The sequence below is a fragment of the Condylura cristata genome, unplaced genomic scaffold (genome assembly GCF_000260355.1).
Source record: "Condylura cristata isolate star-nosed mole 26May11 unplaced genomic scaffold, ConCri1.0 scaffold00013, whole genome shotgun sequence".
In the NCBI taxonomy this organism is placed as follows: domain Eukaryota; kingdom Metazoa; phylum Chordata; class Mammalia; order Eulipotyphla; family Talpidae; genus Condylura; species Condylura cristata.
The window spans coordinates 38,815,697-38,838,180 of NW_004567114.1; the positions used below are offsets into that span (position 1 = coordinate 38,815,697).

General features: G+C 35.7%; 1 protein-coding gene across 2 annotated transcripts in view; it reads right to left on the reverse strand.

Moving 5' to 3' along the window:
- Positions 1–591: 591 nt before the first annotated feature.
- KLHDC1 (kelch domain containing 1) overlaps positions 592–22,484 on the reverse strand; it is a 31,265-nt gene continuing 9,372 nt past the window's right edge. Inside the window, exons 2-13 of one of the 2 annotated variants that reach the window (XM_004681893.2) lie at positions 22,240–22,310; positions 21,662–21,779; positions 20,545–20,663; positions 19,227–19,305; positions 16,728–16,811; positions 14,536–14,619; positions 14,000–14,058; positions 12,980–13,092; positions 11,755–11,827; positions 7,451–7,535; positions 4,970–5,022; positions 2,836–4,009 (exon numbers count right to left, since the gene is read on the reverse strand). In XM_004681893.2, coding sequence (XP_004681950.1) covers positions 3,823–4,009; positions 4,970–5,022; positions 7,451–7,535; positions 11,755–11,827; positions 12,980–13,092; positions 14,000–14,058; positions 14,536–14,619; positions 16,728–16,811; positions 19,227–19,305; positions 20,545–20,663; positions 21,662–21,779; positions 22,240–22,310 — 1,125 coding nt within the window. In that variant the 3' untranslated portion in view covers positions 2,836–3,822. Of the gene's footprint in view, positions 2,386–2,835; positions 4,010–4,969; positions 5,023–7,450; positions 7,536–11,754; positions 11,828–12,979; positions 13,093–13,999; positions 14,059–14,535; positions 14,620–16,727; positions 16,812–19,226; positions 19,306–20,544; positions 20,664–21,661; positions 21,780–22,239; positions 22,311–22,484 lie in introns of those variants that run through there. The other variant, XM_012724323.1, reaches the window with a different exon arrangement.

Below are 22,484 nucleotides of genomic sequence, written 5' to 3' on the forward strand. Positions count from 1 at the left end.
GAGCAAACATCAGAAACAGCAACATTCCAGGTGTGTTGGATACCTGAAGTTCATGGTAATAAAATAATTACTTCCACTGAAATATTGTTTATACAAGCAATTCTAATATCTGGTTCACATTAACAAAACTAGGAAAATATACTTTATATGATAAATAATTTAAAACAACTCTGATTAATATACTAAGGGCTGTGTGGAAAAGTAATAACATTCAAGAACTAATAATGAAAGAAAAGAAATGGAAATACGAAGAATAAAAGAAATGCTAAAGATCAAAAAGACAGTGACAGAAATGAATGTCTTTCAAGGGACTCATTAGTAAAGAGTATATAACTGAGGTGGGGATCTAAGATCTTGAAGATATAACATTAGAAGCTTCCCAAAAGGGCCCTCCCCTGTGGCACAACAGGTTAAAGTGCAGCACTATAAAGCTATTTGCAGCCACTGCAGTCACTGCAGCACCAGTTTGATCCCAGGGCAGGGCAGCAGACCTCTCCTGACCCGCCCGCTGCTCCCCTCAGCAGTGTACTTTGTCAGCCTGCTTGTTCTGTTCCCCACTCTGTCCCTGGTGAATCCTCTCACCTCCCCTGCACGTCTAGCTTGTACCCCAGTTCTGTATGCATAAATAAGTAAATCTTTAAAAAAAAAAAGCTGAAAGTTAACATTATACTCAATGATGAGAAACTTGAAGCTTTCCCAGTAAGATCAGAAGGACAAGGATGTCCTCTATCACCCCTACCTTGCAACATCCTACCAGATATACCAACAAATACAATAAGACAAGAAAGTAAAATATATAAATATCACAGAAGAAGAAACTAAATTGTCTTTGTTCATAGATGACATAATTATCATGTAGAAATGTAGAAAATCTGAAATAATTAATGTGGTGGAAACAGGCAATAGAATACTATTTATTGAATAAAAGAAATGAACTATCTTTCAAGCCACAGAAAGACGTGGAAAATTTAAAAGCATGTTACACCTGAAATAAACCAATCTAAAAAAAATAATAAACCAATCATACATACTGTATGATTCCAACCATGTGACATTCTGGAAGAAGCAAAACAATAAACAGAGTAAAAAGACCAGTAGTCAACAGACCTTATGGACAGAGGCAGAAATGAACAGGCAAAGTACAAAGCATTTTTAGGGAAGTGAAACTATTTTCTATGATGCTGTAATGTGGATACCTGTTATCATATTTGTCTAAATCCATAGAAAGTCCACCACCAATGTAAACTATGAACTTTGGATGTGTCAAAGATAGACAGCGCTGGTTGCTATAGTAAAATACTTTTCCTGGGCAGCTGAAACAACAAACATGTATGTCTCACAGTTGTGGAGGCTAGAAAATCCTAGGTCAAGGTGCTGGTAGATTTGCTTCTAGGTGAGCGCCCTCTTCCTAACTTGCAGTCTGCCATATTCCCAAAGTATCCTCATGGAGCAAAAAGAAGCGGGGACAGAAAGCTCTGGTCTTTTCCTCTTGAAAAGAGACTAAACCCTATGATTAAAAAATGTCCTTGTACCTACAAGATGGACTACATGAAAAATTCATCAAACTGGAAATTCCAACATAATTACATTCATACAATGGAAAAATAGCCCATCCCCAATAAAAATTAGGCAGGGGGCATTATTTGTTTCTTAAAATTGCTTCTTTTCCTTCAAAATGTTCTGAATCAAAATTTTCACTTGTCAGAAATATTACTACTCTAAAAATTTCCCTACCTTACTGAGTTTATTTTGTATTCCTCTCTCTCACACATATATACATATAAATAAATAATGATTTGGTAAAAACATCACTTTGTATCTAGGCTGACAATATAAAGTTCTAAAGACTATTTCAAGCTTTTGTTAAGAAGCTCATTTTTAAAAGAAGCTAATTATCTTAAAAAGATGTTTGTGCAAAGACACTATTTGAAAATAGGTTCACAAATTTTGATGTGCTATTTATTTACTATATCATTTGTATAATGATATAGTAAAAGATGCCTTCCTGACAACTGGAAGAATATCCTGACAGTCCTAAGAAATTCCAGAATTAAACTGGAAACCTATCATATGGGTCACTTGAAAAAAAAAAAAAACAAAACCATCAAACCTTCTAGAAACATATTCCAAACAGAGAGCCTGTGATGGAGAATTCAGAGATAAAGTTATGAGGCTGTCCTTTTTGGGCTGCAGAGGTGAACAGCACAGAAACTGGCAGTACATCATCAGTTGGTGAGAGTGCGGAATGAATACTGTTTGACTAGAGAATTTCAAAACTGGCTCCCAGAACTTCCACATTTCCTCAGAGCATGGCTTTCTTGGTTTTACTGAAGTTTTGAAATTGAAGGTAAAGATCAGAATTCTCTGTCACTTCTGTGGGGCTACCTTTTGAAGCAGCATAATATAAAGAATAGATAAGTCGTTTTAAAAGTCTTCATTCCACTCAGTGTTATTCATGTCTATGTACGTTTTGATAATTTTTTCTTTAAATATAAAAAGCTGATACCTGAAGTTCATAGTAATAAAATAATTACTTCCACTGAAATATTGTTTATACAAGCAATTCCAATATCTGGTTCACATTAACAAAACTAGGAAAATATACTTTATATGATAAATAAAATATAAACACAAAATATTTCATACATAAATAAGAACTGTACACATCCCAAATACAATACATATAGGAAATATATCTAAAATTTAATGAGCTACTACAAACAACTATAGTTTTCATTATAAATCACACAAATATTTCACTATAGAAATAAATTTTCTCTAACATTTTAGATTTCAGAAATACCATGTTTTGTGGTATTGTAGAGAATGATTTTACATACTGAATTTTTTTAGTCATTCAATGTCATTAGAAATTCAGTGGAAGATTATGACTGGTATTATGAACAATTTCTCAATTATGGCGAAAGTACCATTTTATGGATTTTGAAGACATCGTATTCTATTTCTGGATAAGTGGTAATAAAGAATAGAAATGAAATTAAGATTTTCAATGTCCCAAATCTTGTCCAACAACTCTATAGAATGGTATGGGCCAAATACAAGGGTTTCCATAAAAGCAAAAAAGTAGGTAACATCCCGTTTTATTATGAAAATTGCTTTAGAAGCACTCCTCAGAGCAAAATGCATTTTAATAGTTTCAAAAGTTAATAAATATACTGTTTCCCACTATTTCAAAAATTGTATGATAAACTTCTTTAGACGGTTTAAAACATGGTCTTTAGATATAACAAGGAAAAACTAATCTTAGGAGTAATGAAAAGACAACTGAATAGGCATTGCCCTATTCAAATAAAGGTGAAGAAAAGTCATGAGGTAAGTGCTAGAGTACAGGAATTCAATATTTAGTACAAAATCAATGTTTGCTTATAATTTTTGGTGGACTGCATAAGTTATCTGAGAAGTTATTTAAGTAACTGAGTTACTGAAAGAGAAGCTTAACTAACTTTAAAGTGACGAGAAAATCTATTGTTTCTGAAAGTTGACAGTTTTTATTTGAAATTTATTCTCCTCAAAAATGTGTTATTTTTCCAGGAAAGAATAAACACTGAGTTAAAATATGTATAACTATATACTTACTTTAAGAATGTGGTTTTTTGGCAGCTTATAAGAAAAATACAAATACAAATATAAATTAATCTGCCATTAACATCTTATTTCCATATATTCTATCCATATAGTCACTGAGTATATTTGTTTCAAATTTTATCTTCTAAATAAAGCCTCCAATTTGGGGGGGGGTGTAAAATATACAATCTGTTTAAAATGTTTAAACATATTGCATATATATAGAGAACATACAACTTAATTGCTACTAATCCAGTGGTGGTTATTTTCTGTTTCTTCATTTTGTGTTCTTTGTTCCTCTCGGTGATTAGCTGCAGTCCAAAATGTTATCTTTTTTAGCACTTGTTGCAGAAGTTTAGGAGGTAATAAAGGTATCTGACTTTCTAAAATCACAGCATTTTTACCAATACAGTCAAGACATGACCTGTAAACAAAACATAGCAGAATTATTAATTCTTGAGCCAGAAGTAATAATATACTTATAGGCTGTATGACTGGAACTTTACATAGTATGTATTCTTTCTAGAGCAGAAAGTAAGCTGCTACTCTTATAACAGAAACACAATGTAAAGTGATATTATAACATACCATACTGAATGTTCTTTACAAAAGAACCTGACTTCAAAGCAGGTTGATCTTTAACAACCCTTTTCCATAAATCCTTCCAGCCCAGTAACCATTTTCTCTATTTTGAGAACTTTTTCCTCCATCACCCCAAGAGGAAGCATCTAACATTCACTTGTATACAATATGCCCCCCTGCATCTGTCTGTGTAGTGACTAGACTGCCCTGCACACTAACTTAGACCGGGAGATGCAGGCTGGGCCTTCGAGGGAACAGCAGTCCAGAGGAACCAACATGAGACTCCCTCAGTCTCCTCACAGGGAACCTTGGTGTTCCATTTCCCGTTTTGATTCCGCCAGAAAGTAGTGTCCTTCTGAATATAATTCCTTTATAATTTAAGCTACTTGAAGAGGGTTTAATACTCAAAAAACAAACAAACAAAAAAATCCCCGCCAAATTTGGTCAAGATAAGAACTAACACAGAAGTATCTATTCCAACAGACAAACTTTCAATCAGAGGTAAGGAAATCTTTTTTTAATACTTAAGTTCTTTGAGGAACCATGTTTTTCATTCCTTTTTGTTTCTTCTTACTGTGTCTCGACACAGTAAGTACTAAATGCTTTCTGACTAAAAGTTTGAAATAAAATAGCATGCTGGTGCCACTGTGGCCAGCTGGTTGTAGCAAACATGACTCACATTCCTACTACTGAATTCCTGTGATGTTCAAGTCATAATACCTGGAAAATATGACAAAGCTTCCCAATGAAGAAATAATCATACACTAATAGCACATATGCATAAAAGAAAGAAAGTGCTTACCTGAGTAGTGAATATGGTTGTATTTGAAAGATCAATAAATCATTACAGTGACCCTGATCAACATAAAAAAAGGGGTTATGAAAGTCTGCGGTCAAAATAACAATTCATTACTCATCGAATATTTTATTCTGTAAGTGTTAAATCATTCAAAGCAGCAAACAGATCTATCTAGCTACACACACAGAGACACACACACATTTGCTATCCACATAAACTTTAGATAGGCGGTTACTATTTTTCAATGACCACTGGCTACATAATTACAAGAAAAAACCCAGAAACATGTTTGTCTCTTAGAACAGATAGTATCCAGATTTCCTATGACTTGTTAATTTGGGAATCAAAGAGCCAGCTTTTTTTCAATAAATGATTCCTCTAAAGTTAGTGACTCAACAAAAAAATTCTCTAATCCTTTCAAATAAGTCTTGAGAATTTCATAATTTATTATCATGATTTTAATTAGAACTTTTATTGTGGGAAACTTTGTATCCTAGCTAAAAGGTTCTATTCCAGAAAAGGAAGACAAACATTAACCTTTGCTTTTAATTAAATGTAAAGTTGTGGGCCCTCCCTAGTGGCACAGCGGGTTAAAGCACAGCACTGAGAAGCTAAAGCCACTTCCGCATGGGTTCGATTCCCGCCTGCCCCAGAGGTGACCACATGGCGGGGCAGACCTCTCCTGACCCGCCTGCTGCTCCCCTCAGCAGTGTACTTCGTCTATCTGCCTGTTCTGCTTCCCACTCTGTCTCTGGTGAAGCCTCTCACCGCCCCTGAGCCTCTGGCCTATACTGGAGTGTGTACTCTGTATGCACAAATAAATAAATCTTAAAAAAAAATGTAAAGTTGTGATTTTAATCTTTGGTGGAAGTGCTGAATTCTCAACCAAAAAAAGTTCTAAAAATCTTTCTATGTTTAGAACTCATATAAAAATAAACCAAATTCCCTGGAGTGAGGCCTCACAGATCAGGGTTCCCTCCCTGGTAGGAACAACTCTGGAGATAATTACTCCTGAAGATGAATGGAGCCCATGCCCTTATAGTATGACTGTGCATTGTACCCCACCCCTGCAGACTGCTGCTATACCCAAAAGTCCCCAAAAACCGGAGCAGCCACTCCTGAGCCCCTCAAACTGACAGACGCCAAGTGCCTATGGCCGCCCAGTATGAATTTTCAAGGTTTTAGTGACCAAAACATTACTCTACAAATGCTCTTGGTTTATTCCCTTGATCTTCACTAACCAAACTGTTACTTTTTAAACTTGGGATGCTTTAAATTCAAATGTCAAACAGGTGAAGCAGTGTCAAATGATGCATTAAAAAAAAAAAAGGAAGTACACTTTAAATATTTCAAACAAGTTCCTCTTGAAGGGAGAAGATAACATTGATGATAGTCTAGGTTAAGTTAGGTAGCAAATTTCTTGGATACTTATACTTTGTAGCTTATATAGCACATGATATAATATCATATATTACTTACAAATATTTTAATTCAATAAAATTATAAATACCCACACCATGGGGAGGCTCAAAGAGAAAGAGTTATCCTTTAAAAGCTCATCATCATAATTTGACTAATGAAGTTGATAATCTATTGTGGTTTTGTGATACTGTGAATTATAACAAAAAATATGTACTTGGTCCCTGTTTACCATTGAACTTCTAAAACCCTTGGTATTTCCTCACTAGTCAGAAACAAAGGTCTTTTGTTACATTAATGACTTTTTAAAAGTCCTTAGGTCACCTGAATAAGGGGGTTGGTTGCCAGAAAAACCAAGGAGGTGAATTTTTCTAGTTGGAACCTTGAGTCCCCCATATTCCCCAACTCCTGGAAGGAAAAGGGAATGGAGATGGAGTTCACTGATGGCTCCTGACTTAACCAACTGTGAATATGTAAAAAAGCCTCCACAAACCTACACAAGGGCAGGGCTTGAAGCACTTATATGTGCACTAATAGCACTTGGGGTACAGTGGGCACCCCATGGAACATGGAAGCGCCCTCCTCTCGCGTACACCTTGCCCTGTGCATCTCTTCATCTAGCTGCTCTGGAATCACAACCTTTTGGAAATCAATGAGTAAAGTGTTTCTCCCAGTTCTGTGAGTGGCTCTAGCCAAACAGTGGGGGGCCACTGCACCCTCCAATGTATGTCCAGTCAGACTTGCAACTGGTGTCTAAAGTGGAGGTGTGTCAACCTGTAGGATATGGCACTACCTCTGGGAAGACAATGCCAGAATTGAGTTAAATTGTGGGTCACCCACCTGGAAATTGGAGAATTGCTTATTGGTGTTGATAACCAGAATCCAAAATATCCTGAAATGCTTAACAACAGCTATTCTACCTGAAGATTAGTCAACCCACAGAGCAGTATTTCATGCCCTTCCAAGTTTTGTAATGTGGGAGACTTCGACTATCTCACTGAACAGCCACTTAGTTTGAGTAGCAAAACTACTTAGTAGAAATATTTGGATATAAAATTTTCTTACTGTATCTAAGGAAAGTAGATCATCTTTGCTTCCACCAAAAACCATGATTTCATTTTCTTTTCCCAAACAAGCTGTGTGCCATAACCTATGATTGAAAATTATAACCAGAGTGAAATTTTAAACAGAATGAAATATTACAAATATCACATACAAATCAATTTTCAATCTACACCCTCTAAAATTTAATTTCTATTTCAAAAGCATCATGATTGAGTTTTGGCATATCCCCTAAAAGGTTAGATTTTAAAGAATATTTATGATCATTAGAGGATTCGATTCTAGAGTTTATTAAAAATCATACCATTTACAAGATGATTTTCAATAACTCTTTCTATTACTTTTCTAACCTCTTTATCATAGAAATAAAATAAATTAAAAGGTAACTTATCAGCCTACTGCTATTTTATTACTATCACAATTTTATTATTACTATCTGCCACATTACAGTTCCCATCCATTTTACTCTTTCTCTCTTTCTATGTCCCCCATCGCCTGATAAATCCAAGCTGGCATCACCTTCATATTCACTTGGTTACATTTTTTATCAATCTGGGTGCAGATGTTATAACATGTTTCTAGTTTTTTCATTTTCTAATCTCTCCCAGCTATTTTTCAAATACTGATATTTGACATGTACATTTCCTGATCAGGAAGCATCTGTGCCATTTTTCCTTAGCCTAATATTTATGATCAGTAGCTATTTGTTTTTCTCATAAATCTTAATTCTTTCCTCTACCCAAATGAACCTTCTATTTTAATCAAGTTCATTTATTTCCATCCCCTAAGAGAAAAGCTTATTATCTATGTCTGGATACTTGCTCTCCCTGTTTCTTATGCTTAAAAAAATAGGTCAGGGCCTCCCTGGTGGAGTCGGTGTTGAAGTGTTAGTGCTATCAAGCTATTGCCAGCCATTGTGGCATGAGTTCGATCCCCAGTCAGGGAGGTGACCCACATGGTACAGCAGACCTCTCCTGATGTACCCCCTGCTCCTCTCAGAAGTGTAATTCAGTAGATCTGCCTGTCCTGCTCCCACTCTGTCTCTGGTGAATCCTCTCATCCCTTACACCTCTAGGCTACACCCCAGTTCTTGTATGCTTAAATAAGTAAAATAAATCTTAAAAAAAAGTAAGTTATTCTCTGAGGGGCCTTAAAAACAAACTTAAAATCTCCAATGGTCCAAATACCCACCCAAAATGATTTTACTCCCTCTATTAAGTACCTTTCAACTTCTATGTTCTTATTTTATAATCTAACTTCATTTGGAGATAAGCTGCTCTACACACAGCTTTGATGTGTGGGTCTCTTAACTCCCAACAAAGACTCTTAGGTCCCAGAGGTCAAAAATTGCTCCTGTTGAGTGTTGAACTTGCTAGATAATCAACCACCCTCCAGTTCTTTATTCAGTGAATCACACCAGTAGCTTGAAATTGGCCATAATGTGAATCAGTGACTGCTACTTCTTAAAAAAACCTAGTATGGTATTTAACCTCTAGTAGGTGCTCAAAAACTTCCAATTAATGAAAGCAAAACCATATACAAACATAATTTATTCAGTGATTAAATGAACACATTATTTTTTGAAGGGCTAGAAAATTTAATGTTCTTTTGTAAATGGTCTGATAGCTCATATCCATCTCTAATTTCACACTATTTATCAAGAATAATTCATGGTTTTATAAATATTCAGTATCTCTGTGATTCTAACCATCAAAAGAAGTACACATAAATGTCTTAATTTTAGAGGCCAAATCCAGGATTTTTAGGGTCATTACTTTGACTCAATAGACCAAATTGCTAGAGCAACAGATAATGCAATCGATATATATTATCATCTATTTTATTATTATAACTTGTTTTTTAGTACATTAATATTTTCTACTTAACTTCCGCAAGTGCAAACAATGGAATAATGCACAATTTCTTAAATCAAGTACTTTCCTCAAACAATCATGAACATATTCAATGACCAATGTACTTAATATACAGGAGAGAAGTGAGTCATTAGAGATTTTGTTTGAGGAATACTCTGCCCAATTCTCCAACTTTACATGTTAGAATATAATTTAACATAAATCTTCAGCAAAACTCACATATATTGTGGGGTTAGGGTAGGAGACTGGAAGAGGGATTGGGAAAAGGAGGTAGAATAGATAAATGTTCTCATCAATGGGAAGAAATAGTTTTATTTCTTAGAAGGAAGGTCATGAACCTTGGCAAGTCTCATGGGATCCAATCATGGGAACTATCAATACCATACTGAGCATCTTTTATAGACACATCAGAAAGGGAGCTTGCTGTCAGCCACTTATGCAGGCCATCAAATTTGGCTATATAGGTGGCTTTTCACTCAAGCTTATTTTTATCTAAGATGAGACATGGAAAAGAGAGTGGCACACTGTGATACAGTGGTTCCCAATCAGGTGACTTTTGTCCCCAAGGTGACATTTGACAACACCTGGAGGTATTTTTGATCATCATTAATGCCAAGTCAGGCTGGGGGTAAAGGCCAGAGATGCTGTTAAGTACCATACAATGCACAGGACACCCTAAAAACGAAGATAACTTGGTCTAAAATGTCAATAGTGCCAAGATTGAAAGATTCTGCTTTAGAATTACAAGAGGAGAATTGGGCAGCTTACATTTTAAATTATAAGTTGGAAAAGTTAGCACAAAATGCATTTAGATGTTAAGTAAATTCTCACTTTCATAAAAAAATTAGTATAGATACAGATACATATTCTCCTTACACTAAACTGTATCCCACCTGTTCTCCTCCTCACCTCATACCTGAAGATAGATCTGCCTCGTATTATCTGCCTTAGGGAAACTCTGGCCTGGACTTCATCATCGAAGAACACTGGAAAGCCTTTCCTGCCTTGATTTTGGTGACATCTAGCTTGCAACCTGATGTTTTTCTACAGACTGATAGTGTATGTCCTCTCACAGCTGCTCTAAACTTATCACCTAAACATGCTAATAAAGCATATTATTTACATGACATCAGCTGAATTCAAAGAAATCTCTTACATAGCTCAGTTCTAACTAGTACATTATTGATAATAGTTGTGTTGCTTTAATTACTTATTAAGGATTGAAACATAAAATAGGAGTATTAAAAATCAAGCATTCTTACTATCACTTTGGTCTATAATTAATGCAGATATACAAACAACTAGAAAAGAAAGAAGACCTTATCTAGTCCAATTCCTTCATTTCACAGATAAAGAAACTAACACTCAGTTTCTTTCAGTGCATTGCCCAAAGCCAAAGAGCTTAAATAGTAGCTGAGAAAGAACTTCAACTCTGTGCTTCTATATCTTAATACAAAATTTTTTCAATTAGGAAGTAAAGTAATAGTAAAATTTCAAAGGACCCAGAATTGCTAAAATAATATATTTCAATGAATTTTTTTATATATGAAAATATAAGAATCACAAAAGTAATTAGGATAAATTCTACATACTTGTTTATATTAATATAGACACACACACTGAGATATCTGTAAACATATAAATATCTTCAGACTTTATTCTGAAATAAGTTCATTATAATATATCAAGTTACTAAGACGCATATCTTTAAGTTGATTTCACACTAGTATAAATAAGTTCAAGTAAAAAAAGTCCTGAAATACATGATAGAAAGAGAAAATCTACTAGCAACACAACAACTATAATGTACTGAACTTGAATTTCCTAGGGGTAGATGTTTATTATACTACTCAATGAAATTAGAAAAGGAATTATAATATAAATATGGCTTTTTTTGCAGTTTAATAGAAACAATAATAGTATATTGTTTTTCTAATTTTTTCATTCTATAGGGACCATAATTAATAAGTGATTTCTTTTTCAAAATTCACATCAATGACTATATCATACAGAGTAAAGAAAACTAAAAATCCACCGCTTACTTGATCAACATAAAAACAATTTCGTAATCTAATTGCTCTATAACTCTTTAAAAAACAAGTAATTACTACTATAAGCAATCCTATTCTTATCTTCTAATTAGATATAATATTGCATGAAGCTTTCAATTGCTTAGTTTTTTCATGTTTATCAGGCAAAATTATGCTTCTACTCAAAAGAATGACATTTTCAAATACATTAATATGATTGGAAGCTGAATAGATCATGTCTAACAATCATTTATAATTAAAATGGATAAATTATAGATAGATAAATTATTTCTATAACATCATGCTTTATTTTAAATATTTCCTTCCTGGCAAACACTAAAAACCCAGTGATGTATTTTAAAAATTCTTAACTATTTTACTACTTATCAACTTCTAGACTTACCTGGGTTTTGTTTTAGGCAAATGTGTAAGCTGCTTCCAACAATTAGTTGTGATATCATGAATCCAACCATCGCCTGCAATATTGTTAACAGTTTAGAAGTGAAAATTTGGTCTTTGGGAAGTATTTTACAAGTTAAACATGCCTCACTTAAAAGACTACCTTTTGTATGTGTACAAGTTTTCTAAAAATTGTTTTTACAGACATTCAGAAATAGAGTGAAAATGACATTCTATTCTCTTAAGAAAATACCTGCACTTAGTATTAAAAAAGATTGATTTGACTGACCCTATTTTAATGGCTATTTTATTTTTTCTTCATTATCCCAAGATATATACCATAATCAATGACTGTTAAAATTTTGCCTTATGTGCTCCAATTACTACTGGTTGTTCCTGCTGCTGAATTATTCTAACACAGATCTTAGATCACACACCAATTCCTATATATGTATTTCAACATTGCAAAAACCACAAAATGTTTTGCATAACCACAGAACTGAATAGCACAGTCAACAAAACTGAAACTAATTTCTTGGTAGCATTTATAAGACCTATAAGACCATATTTTAAGTAGAATTTTTAAGGGAGAAAACTGGACTGAGTTAAAACATTTAATTTCCCCTAGTCAATGACCAAAACAGCAATAGGAATAAAAAACACTAGATCTCATGAAAATGTGAAATTAAGCAACCTTTTGTGTAACAAATAGATGCTAGGATTTTTTTTTTTAATTAGAGTCTCTATGTTAAAAAAAAAAAAGGTCTTTCTCCAAGTCTCTCTTAATTAAAAACTGCAGAAGCATAATAATACGTAATAACTGACATCCCCTGCTAGGAGTTGCTGCTTCCACAACCAGCCTCTGGAGTTAGTTTCTTGGTCAGCAGTCTGCCAGACATAGCAGGTGCTCAGTAAGCATAAGCATCTGGACCAAAGTTAAGAGGACACCAAATCACAGGACGTTAAAGTTGAAAGAGGCTTTAATTCATTTAGGTTCAACTACTCTTATTTTCAGTTTCTACCTAGGAAAAAGGAGAACATGGAGATCCCAGGGTAATAACAAAGGAGTCTTCTACTGCCAAGTCTTAACACAAATATGTAGTGGGAGAGGAAGGCAAACCAGAAAATCAGGGAGGTGGCGGAGGGGGGTGGGGAATGACATTAAATATCAAATATAATTAATAAAATGATTAAGAGAATGACTGTAGGCTAATGTTCAGTTGACTTACTTAAGGGAATATTGTCTGCACTTAGTCCCCCAAATAAGAAAAGCTTATCATCAGCTATTGGTGTCAAAGTATGCCATGACCGATGTTTGGGATTTTCTCCATTAATAGGAATCCTGTGGCAAGGGAAAAACATAAAAAGCTAGACACTGTGTTAGTTAAAATAAAAGGTTATTGATCATCTCAGATACTAGAGGGAAAAAGTCTGATGTACTACATTAAAATGACTGATTTAATAATCCTGCCTGAGTATATTTTTTCCATTAATCCAAAAATATATACATATTTTTAAAAACATTCTTAATAATTAGATGAATTTCAACAATTTATTCCCATTTAATGTTAATTCTTCCTGGCTCTAAAGCATAAACTGAAAATTGAAAAGTCAATTCCCAGTTAATTCACAAAATATGCTCAGTGTCATTCTTGTTGATTAATAAGTAAAACATTCTCAGGTTTTCAACACAATTACTATTCTTCTTTTGTTTTCACCTATTTTTTCGAAGAATATTATGGGATTTTGTGTTGTATTTACTTTGATCTATTTGTTGTAGAATTTTCCGAAGAACCATCGTCACCTGAAAATCTAGTTATTTTAACCTCATAAAAGTTAATAAAAGCATGCAAACCAAAAGATTTGACAAAATATTTTTGAAAAGGAAAATTCTCCTATAATTCTGTTCTCCAGTAGTAAGAAGGGATAATAACTTGTTATATACCTTTTCCAACTGTAATTCACAAATAAATATATAAAATTAGAATATATAAATGGGATCATATATTTTGTTCCATAACTTTCTTTCAATATGTAGTAGAATATTTCTAAGAAGTTTAGTTTCCTTTGGTATTGAAGTCCACTAGGATAATAATTTAAACAATCTTGTGACATGAGGGGTAGAGCTTGAGTTTTTACTTTTATATGAAATATTGTATACGCACACACATGCAAGCATGCACACATACGTAAACACACACACACACAGAAATGCCTATAGATTAAAACGTACTTAAATTTTGACTTACCTTCCAGACCAAGTCCAGGTATCTAAGTTTAGATAGTGCAAATCATTCATCCTAGTTTGCTAAAATAAAAGTATATTAAATTGGTCAGTGCTTTACAATTTTTATGGGCTAAAGTTTCAGTTTTTAAAGTAAGTTCAGATTAAAAATAGACTATCTCTATTTTACTTAATATCAAAAGTTTATATATTGGAAAACAATGCTAAACATTAATAAAATCAATAGAGCTAGCAAATTTAGGTGACAAGAAGGAAAGGAAGAAAGAAATGAATTTAAAGAAGGGTTAGATGATAAATTAAACTTTACTGGTAACACACTAAAGTGAAGGGATTTCCTCATTATTACATGATTGATAATCATAATCACCTGTAATTACTCATGTACGGTCTGTTTGGGGAATATAAAACACGTAAAAGCCATTACAGAAAGACATTTTCATCACCAGATTATCTGAATGTTCAGTTGTTCCATAAAAGCAGAGGACAAACTTTATCTGAAACATCACACATAGAAGTATTACTTCCATTAAAAACACTAACCAAGACACGTCCGCCAAAGACATAGCCCTTATTTCCAAGAATCGCACATGTATGCGCTGCTCGTGGCTGTGGCGGAACTCCACCCTATAAGCAAAGATCAGAAAAGAGAGTGCAGATTTGAAACACATGTAATCAAGGTGCGCTCACTCACTCAGAGTGAGAAGTACTTCCCTGTTAAATTACCTATGCAATTCAATTAAATGCAAAAGTAACACAAAACTTCATTCTAAATAGTAAGTTCTGGACAAATACTGCTCTTATTTCACTAATAATAGACACACATTCAATTGAGAAGTGTGCATGACTGATAATTAACCAAATACAAAATAAGAAAGGGAGGTATCCCTGGTAGCACAGGGATTAAAGTATCAGCTCTACAAGCTAAGCCAGTCACTGCAGCCTGCATTCAGTGCCTGGCCAGGGAGCTAACAGCAGACCTCTCCTACTGCCTGCTGCTCCCCTCAGCAGTGTACATCCTAATCTGCCTATTCTGCTGCCCATTCTGTCTCTGGTGAATCCTCTCACTCTCCACACCTCTGGCCTACACCCCAGTTTTTATATGCATAAGTAAATAAAAATAAATCTTAAAAAAAAAAAGAGGGCCCTCCCTCGTGGCGCAGTGGGTTAAAGCACAGCACTAAAAAGCTAAAGCCCTTCCTGCATGAGTTCCATCCCCACCTGCCCCTGCCCTGAAGGTGACCCACATGGGTGGCAGACCTCTCCTGACCCGCCCACTGCTCCCCTCAGCAGTGTACTTCATCAGTCGACCTGTTCTGCTGTCCAATCTGTCTCTGGTGAATCCTCTTACCACACCTGTAACTCTGGCCTGTACCCAGGTTCTATATGAATAAATAAATAAAATCTTAAAAAAAAAACAGAATAAAGAAAACAGAGGAGCACTGGATACCTAAAATTCACTACTTGAAAAAAGGGAGCACCGAGAAGGGTCAAACTGAGGACATCGTTTTGCAGAGAATCTCCATCATTTCCATCAATAGAAGTTAGACTGCAAGAAATTTTAGTCAGGTATGCCAATTGGTTTTTCCTATTCAGCATTCCATTCTGCCTAATTCTGGTGAGTTTCTCAATCATAACACCTTGCTCCTCTGAGCTCAGGCCTAGCCAACTACCCCCTTGGTGGCAGGGATGGGAAATGGCCCAGGTAGCGCCTGAATTCTTGTGTAGGACTGATACATATTGACAATATATAGCACAACAGAAGCAGTGGTTTGTGTGGCCAGGGTCATGTGCCTTCCTGAATGAGTGAGCCAGTCTACAGCAGACAGAATGAAGTTAGAACACAGGGAGGGGCGAGGACAGCTGCCAAACAGAGCTGGACTGTAATGCGATGGCACTGAGTGACTTGCTCTAATTCCCCAGACCCTGCTCTCTATAGCCTTTTCTTCTATTCTGCACTCTATAGCCTTTTCTTCTGTTCTATTCTGTACGAGATGTGGGTATGTGAGAATTCACTGTTGTTGTAACTAATTGCAATTTTTGTTCATTAGCAGGTGCAAGAGTATTGATAATATACTACTAAAGTTTGCTAACAATGTATTTCTGTCACGCTATAATTGTATGTAGCTCTGACTGCAAGGAATTTTGAAACATGGGTTGAAATCAGCAAATTTATTATGAAATAATATTATGAAAGAACCTTCATTAAATCCAAGTGCCACACTGGTGGATAAATAATGATGATGGCTTCTCTTTAGAAGAATTTTCTAGAGAAACCATAGCTAATTTGGAGAAAAGTATGTGATTAGAAAATTGTATTAGTGACAATACTAAGCACAACACCTTTGCGTGTGATTACAAACTCAATCATCCAAATTCAAAAACCTTAGCAAAAAAATAGATTTCAAAAGTGTCAACGAGGCCCTCTCTGGTGGCACAGCGGGTTAAAAAGCACAGCACTAAGAAGCTAAAGCCATTTCAGCATGATTCGAACCACGGCCACCACTGAGGTGACCACATGGCGCGCAGACCTCTCCTGACCCTCCCGCTGCTCCCCTCAGCAGTGTACTTCATTGATCTACTTGTTCTGCTCCCCACTCTGTCTCTGGTGAATAGTCTCACTGCCCCTGAGCCTCTAGCCTGTACCCCAGTTCTGTATGCATAAATAAATAAATCTTTTTTTAAAAAGTATCAATGAATACATGAATATAAAGGAAATTTTTTACAATACTTACTTTAATTTCTGGTTGAAACCAAGTCTGTGTTTTTGTGTCAAATATGTGAACATCATTATGCCATCCCCAGAATATCTGCTCTTCCTAAAACAGAAAATTTAAAAATGTTTAAAAACCTTCCTAATTTTTAGATTATTGTTATAGTGTCATTGCATATCTGCTGATGAAGAAGTGGACACCTTTATAAAACAGTCATAACACTAATGCCTACTATCAGTGGCTTCTGACAATGACAGCCCAGATCAGGAGCAGCAGAGCTATCTGTAACTTTTCTTCTTATAGTAATGCTTGCAGTCATCATTTTACTTGTTGACAATCTTTCCATTCTCTCAAAGAGAACTGAAATTTTCTCTCAAAAATCTTCTCTTTTGAAATTACAGAGGACAGGATATTTACATTTTGAAATCAGTATTCCTAAGTATATGCTCAGAATTCCTAGTCTGTGCTATTAGAAATCTTAAGAGACTGTGACTCCTTTCTCCAAATAGTTTCCCATCACTTCTTAATCAAACAATGTATTCTTATGGGTCAAACTTATGTTCACTCTATTTTCACTGTACTATTTTGTCATTGTTTGTTTATTTATATTTTTACATCATTGTTCATTTTTATACATTTGATTTCTCTCAGGTGCTGTTCCCATAAAATTACTACCACCAAGATACCCATGAACCATCACCATAGATTCTTACGATTTTCCCTCCTCCTGTTTTGATCCCTTTCTTTCCCCTTCCCCATGACTGTTATTGATTTACAGTTTGCCTGCTAGTTTTGCTTTCCCCCCTAATCCTTTGTATGATTTCCCTATGTTCCTCATACGTAAGTGAAACCTTTTGAATTATTTCCCTGAGCATACTCCCTTCCAGTTCCATCCATGTTGCTGTAAATGGAAAAGTTTATTTTTTGACTGCTGAATAGTATTCCATTGTGTGCATCTACCACATTTTCTTGATCTAGCCATCTATTTTGGAGCATAGGCTGTTTCCATATTTTAGCTATTGTAAATAGTACTGCATGAACATAGGAGTATAAAGATCTTTTGAATTTTAATGTTTTTGTGTCCTTTGGGTAGATTCCTAGAGGTGGAATCACTGGGTCATATGGTAGGTCCATTTTAGTAATTTGAGGGTCCTCCATGTGGGTTCCAATAATGGTTGGACCAGTTTGCATTTGCACCAACAATGTAACAGGGTTCCTTTTTCTCCATAACCTCACCTACACTCGCCGATGTTGGATTTTATCGATTTATTTTTTTGGCATAGAAGAACTGGGGTGTAGGCCAGGATTCACCAGAGACAAAGTGGGGAGCAGGAACAGGTAAATTACTGGAATACACTGCTAAGGGAACAGCGGGAGAGTCAGGAGAGGTCTGCTGCACCATATGTAGGTCAGCTCCCCAGCCAGAGATCAAACTCAGGCAGTATCAGTGATTGCACTAAGACTTCACCCCTGGCCATCTGGAAGGCCCTCTTCTTTATTTCCTAAGAGTCAAGACTGTCAGCAAGGCAGATTGAGTAGTTACATTGATTTGGCATCTTCCAGGTAGTTAACATTCACTACCACTGTTCTAGCTTACCTCTGTCCCAGTTTTATGTTCTATGACATAAATATATCACTCATTTTTGTCAGGACTTGTCAAGTAAATTTATTTACTTTGTTAGGAATCAAAACTAAAAATTTTACTTGTACATCAGGAACTTCAGGATTTATTTATTAGCCTAGTTGTACTAGGAGAGAAAAAAAATGAGAAATTTTATTGATAAGAATTTGATATAAATAATAGAAAGCTATATTTCTTAAAATTATCAGTAGTACTGTAAATAGCAAAGTTTTAAAGATACTTCATTTAAAAAACTCAAAACCATGTAAGTACATGGAAAAATTTTAAAATATCATACATCCAAGAGATATACATGAAATGTACATGTCTATTTCCATTAATAATGTATAATAATAATGTTAATAGAGGTAAACTTGAAAAGAGTTACTGTGCTTTTTGGTGGTGGGATTAATGATTTTTTAAGTTATCTTTTAAAATATTTCATTTTCATGTCATGACTTCTTTCATTAATAATAGTTTATTCTCTAACCAGTAAGGATAAGTAGGAAAGATAATATCACCATTGACTTACTGAAATAATGAACAGTCTTTGTTATCATAGGTCTGATGGATGTATCTAAAGGGAGATATATGTCAGGACTAACCATGGTGGTTACCTACGAACAATGTTTCTAAAAACTGCTGAAGTTTCTACTTGTTTAATAGAAGCAGGTGTAAGTGATAAATTGTGTAAAAGAAATTTGCCATTAGCCATGAAGGCTAGTAGCAAGGAGTAAGAGAAACCTCTCTAACTGAATCTAAATTGAAATGACAGAAAACACATTTTTTCATAGAGTCAATTATGGCAAATGAAAGCAAGAAAGATTTGGTTAATTATTTTCAATTACTTTTAGGCAATACCAAAATAGAGGAAAATGAAACAGTGTTAACTCCTTTACCCAAGATGCGTCATGAACATCAAAACAGTCTTGAAGTTCATTGTGTCTCCTACAGCCATAACCACCAAAATAAATTAATCTGAAAAACAAATACAAAAAGACACATGTTAGGAATTCTACTACTAGTTTGCTCACAGAAAGCTAAAAGAGATCATTTCTTTTGCCTTAACATATTTGCAAAACAAAAAGCAAAGGGCTAAGGTAATAAAGAGACCTAAATGAACTAATTTCAGAAAGTGATGCTCTCCTCATAGGAGAGAAGAGAATGGTGGTTGTTTCATCACAGACACACAGCAGGGGGAGAAGAATCCAGCACAGAGAAGGTTCATTAAAAAAACAACCCAAAGGCCCTCCCTGGTGGCGCAGCGGGTTAAAGCACAGCATTGAGAATCTAAAGCCGCCTCCGCATGAGTTCGATTCCCACCTGCCCCGGAGGTGACCACATGGTGTGGCAGACCTCTCCTGACCGGCCCGCTGCTCCCCTCAGCAGTGTACTTCGTCTATCTGCCTGTTCTGTTCCCCACTCTGTCTCTGGTGAAGCCTCTCACCGCCCCTGAGCCTCTGGCCTGTACCCCACTTCTGTATGCACAAATAAATAAATCTTTAAGAAAAAAAATAAAATAAAAAAACAACCCAAAGTTGAACAGCCACAGATGAGGAGCATGACAAATTAGAATTCTGAAAAACAGCCACTGAATAAATCTTTTGCATGGTCTTCAGGGAGGGTTCACAGTCAGTCACCAACAGCTAGATGCAAAAGAGAACAGACCTCTCTGAGACAATCTGAGCTTTCAACTACTGAAGTATGGGGCTGCTGCAGGAAATCTGAAAGAATACCTGAGTCCTTAAGCATATAGGACAGATGCCATGGAAAGGTCAAGGGAGAGGGTGGGCGGTAACACCTGGGCTATGGGATTTTTAAAAGATTCCTAGATGACTCCAACGCCACACAAATTAGGTAACCATTGCTGTAAAAATAGAAAATATTAATAAAAGTAGCTATTTGTTCATGGGAGAGATGGGGGCAAGGAGTGGCAGCCAGACATTTCATTGCATGTTTTTAATACGGCTTTAATTTTTGAACCATGAAAACATACTAACCTAGTCTTAAAAAATTAATAATAAACTGAATACTTAAAAAAAAGCAAATTGTTGCCCCTGTCATGCTTATTTTTATGAAAATGGCTCTATTCCAGTGTTCAGTATTATCAGTGTCAAAGCGCTTCCAATGATAGCTTGAAAATAGTTAGATCTTCAAGTTTTCTCAATTTGGCCACCAGCTGTAATCTTCTCTAATGAGACAGTTATGCTGCGTTACCTGTCTTTATATACCCAGCAGGAAAGTTTATCACGTGGTGTGGGTGGTTGTCCTTCGAAGTTGGTGATTTTTTCCCAAACGTAGGTGCCGTCCCTTGTTCGCAGATTTACGAAATACAGCTTTCAAAAGAGGAAAGCGTGTTTAGCAAGCAGAGTATCTGAAGATTAAATCTATAGTGGAGGGATCTGTGATCCAACAAATTCTGCTACAACGTTTTTCTCTTTAAGGGTAAAATTTTAATTATAGAGTTAGTAAAAACTAGACTAAGTTTAGAAACAAAAATAATATATCTAACATAGCCCCCCATCATGCTCTTGCTCTGTGGGTACCAGCTAAGTGTGCTTGATTCTGCAGCACAAGGAGAGCGAGATGAGCAAAACTGCTACATTTTCACTCTGTCTTTAAAACTGTTTGATCTGGCACTCCCTGGTGGCACAATGGGTTAAAATAATAACTATGAAGCTGTCACAGCCAATGCAGCATGAGTTTAATCCCTGGCCCCAGAGGTGACCCACATGGCACAGTAGACCTCTCCTGACCCAGTCACTGCTCCTCTCAGCAGTGTACTTCCTAAATGTTTCTGTTCAGTCTTGCTCCCCACTCTGTCTCTGGTGAATCCTCTTACCCCCCCACACCCCTACCCACACATACTTCTGACCTATACTCCAGCTCTGTATGCATAAATAAATAAATCTTAAAAGAAAACTATACGAGGCCCTCCCTGGTGGCACAGCGGGTTAAAGCACAGCACTGAGAATCTAAAGCCACTTCAGCATGAGTTCAATTCCCGCCTGCCCTGCAAGTGACCACATGGCGTGGCAGGCCTCTCCTGACCCGTCCGATGCTCCCCTCAGCAGTGTACTTCGTCGATCTGCCTGTTCTGATCCCCGCTCTGTCTCTGGTGAAGCCTCTCACCACCCCTGAGCCTCTGGCCTGTACCCCACTTCTGTATGCACAAATAAATAAATCTTAAAAAAAAAGTAATTAAAAAATTATATGATCATAATAAGCATCTTCCACATATAGGTTCTTTTTACAGTAGTGGTAAACTCAGTAGATGAAGTGACACATTAAATATTACATTTTGCTGTAACCCTGAATTGAAAGAAAATATTACTCGATTGCTGTATCCTTTGTCATCATATCCTCCAAAAACATAGAATTTTCCATGGATGCAGGCACCGCAACTTCCTGACATGGAGGTAGGGAGTTCTCCTTCCATTAGGTGCATTGTCCTGCATAAGAATAACATAGAATTCCATAACTTTCCAGAAAGGCAATTACAACTCTCTTTGAACTCCATGTACTTTTTCAGTGATTGTTATTTCTCAGTAAATTGTTACTAAAAATTGCAATGGAAATGTATGATAACCACTATTACAAAACTCTAAGAAGATCCATGGTTAAGATTTTTCAATCTACTGGAAAAAATTTACAAAGTCTTCACATGTCATCAAAATTGGGATATAATTAGTAGAATAAAACAAAGTTTTCAGACACGCCATTGTTTTGAGAGGAATGGTCAAGAATAAAGACTGGAGAAAGGAAGGGACAGGGGACAGAAAGAGTCAGAAAGAATGAAGCACTGAAAGAAAAAGGAGAACAATAAATGTTGTGGCATGTTCTAAGCATGGTCTTAAATTCTCTGTAGTCTCTGAAAATATTGATAACATTGTGTAATTTAAAATTACTTACCACAACCCACTATCAACATCATAGGTCCAAATTTCATCATTGGGCAAATATACTTCATTGTCTTCAATAGACTAAAAACAGAGAATACATAAAATTACATTGATTAATTACATAATAACAAATTACTCCTTAGGAAGATAAAAGTACAACACAAATACTATGAAACACAAAATCAGGGCCTCCCTGGTGGCACAGGGCTTAGGGTCTCAGCGCTATCAGGCTAGGCTATTTGCCAGTCACTGTAG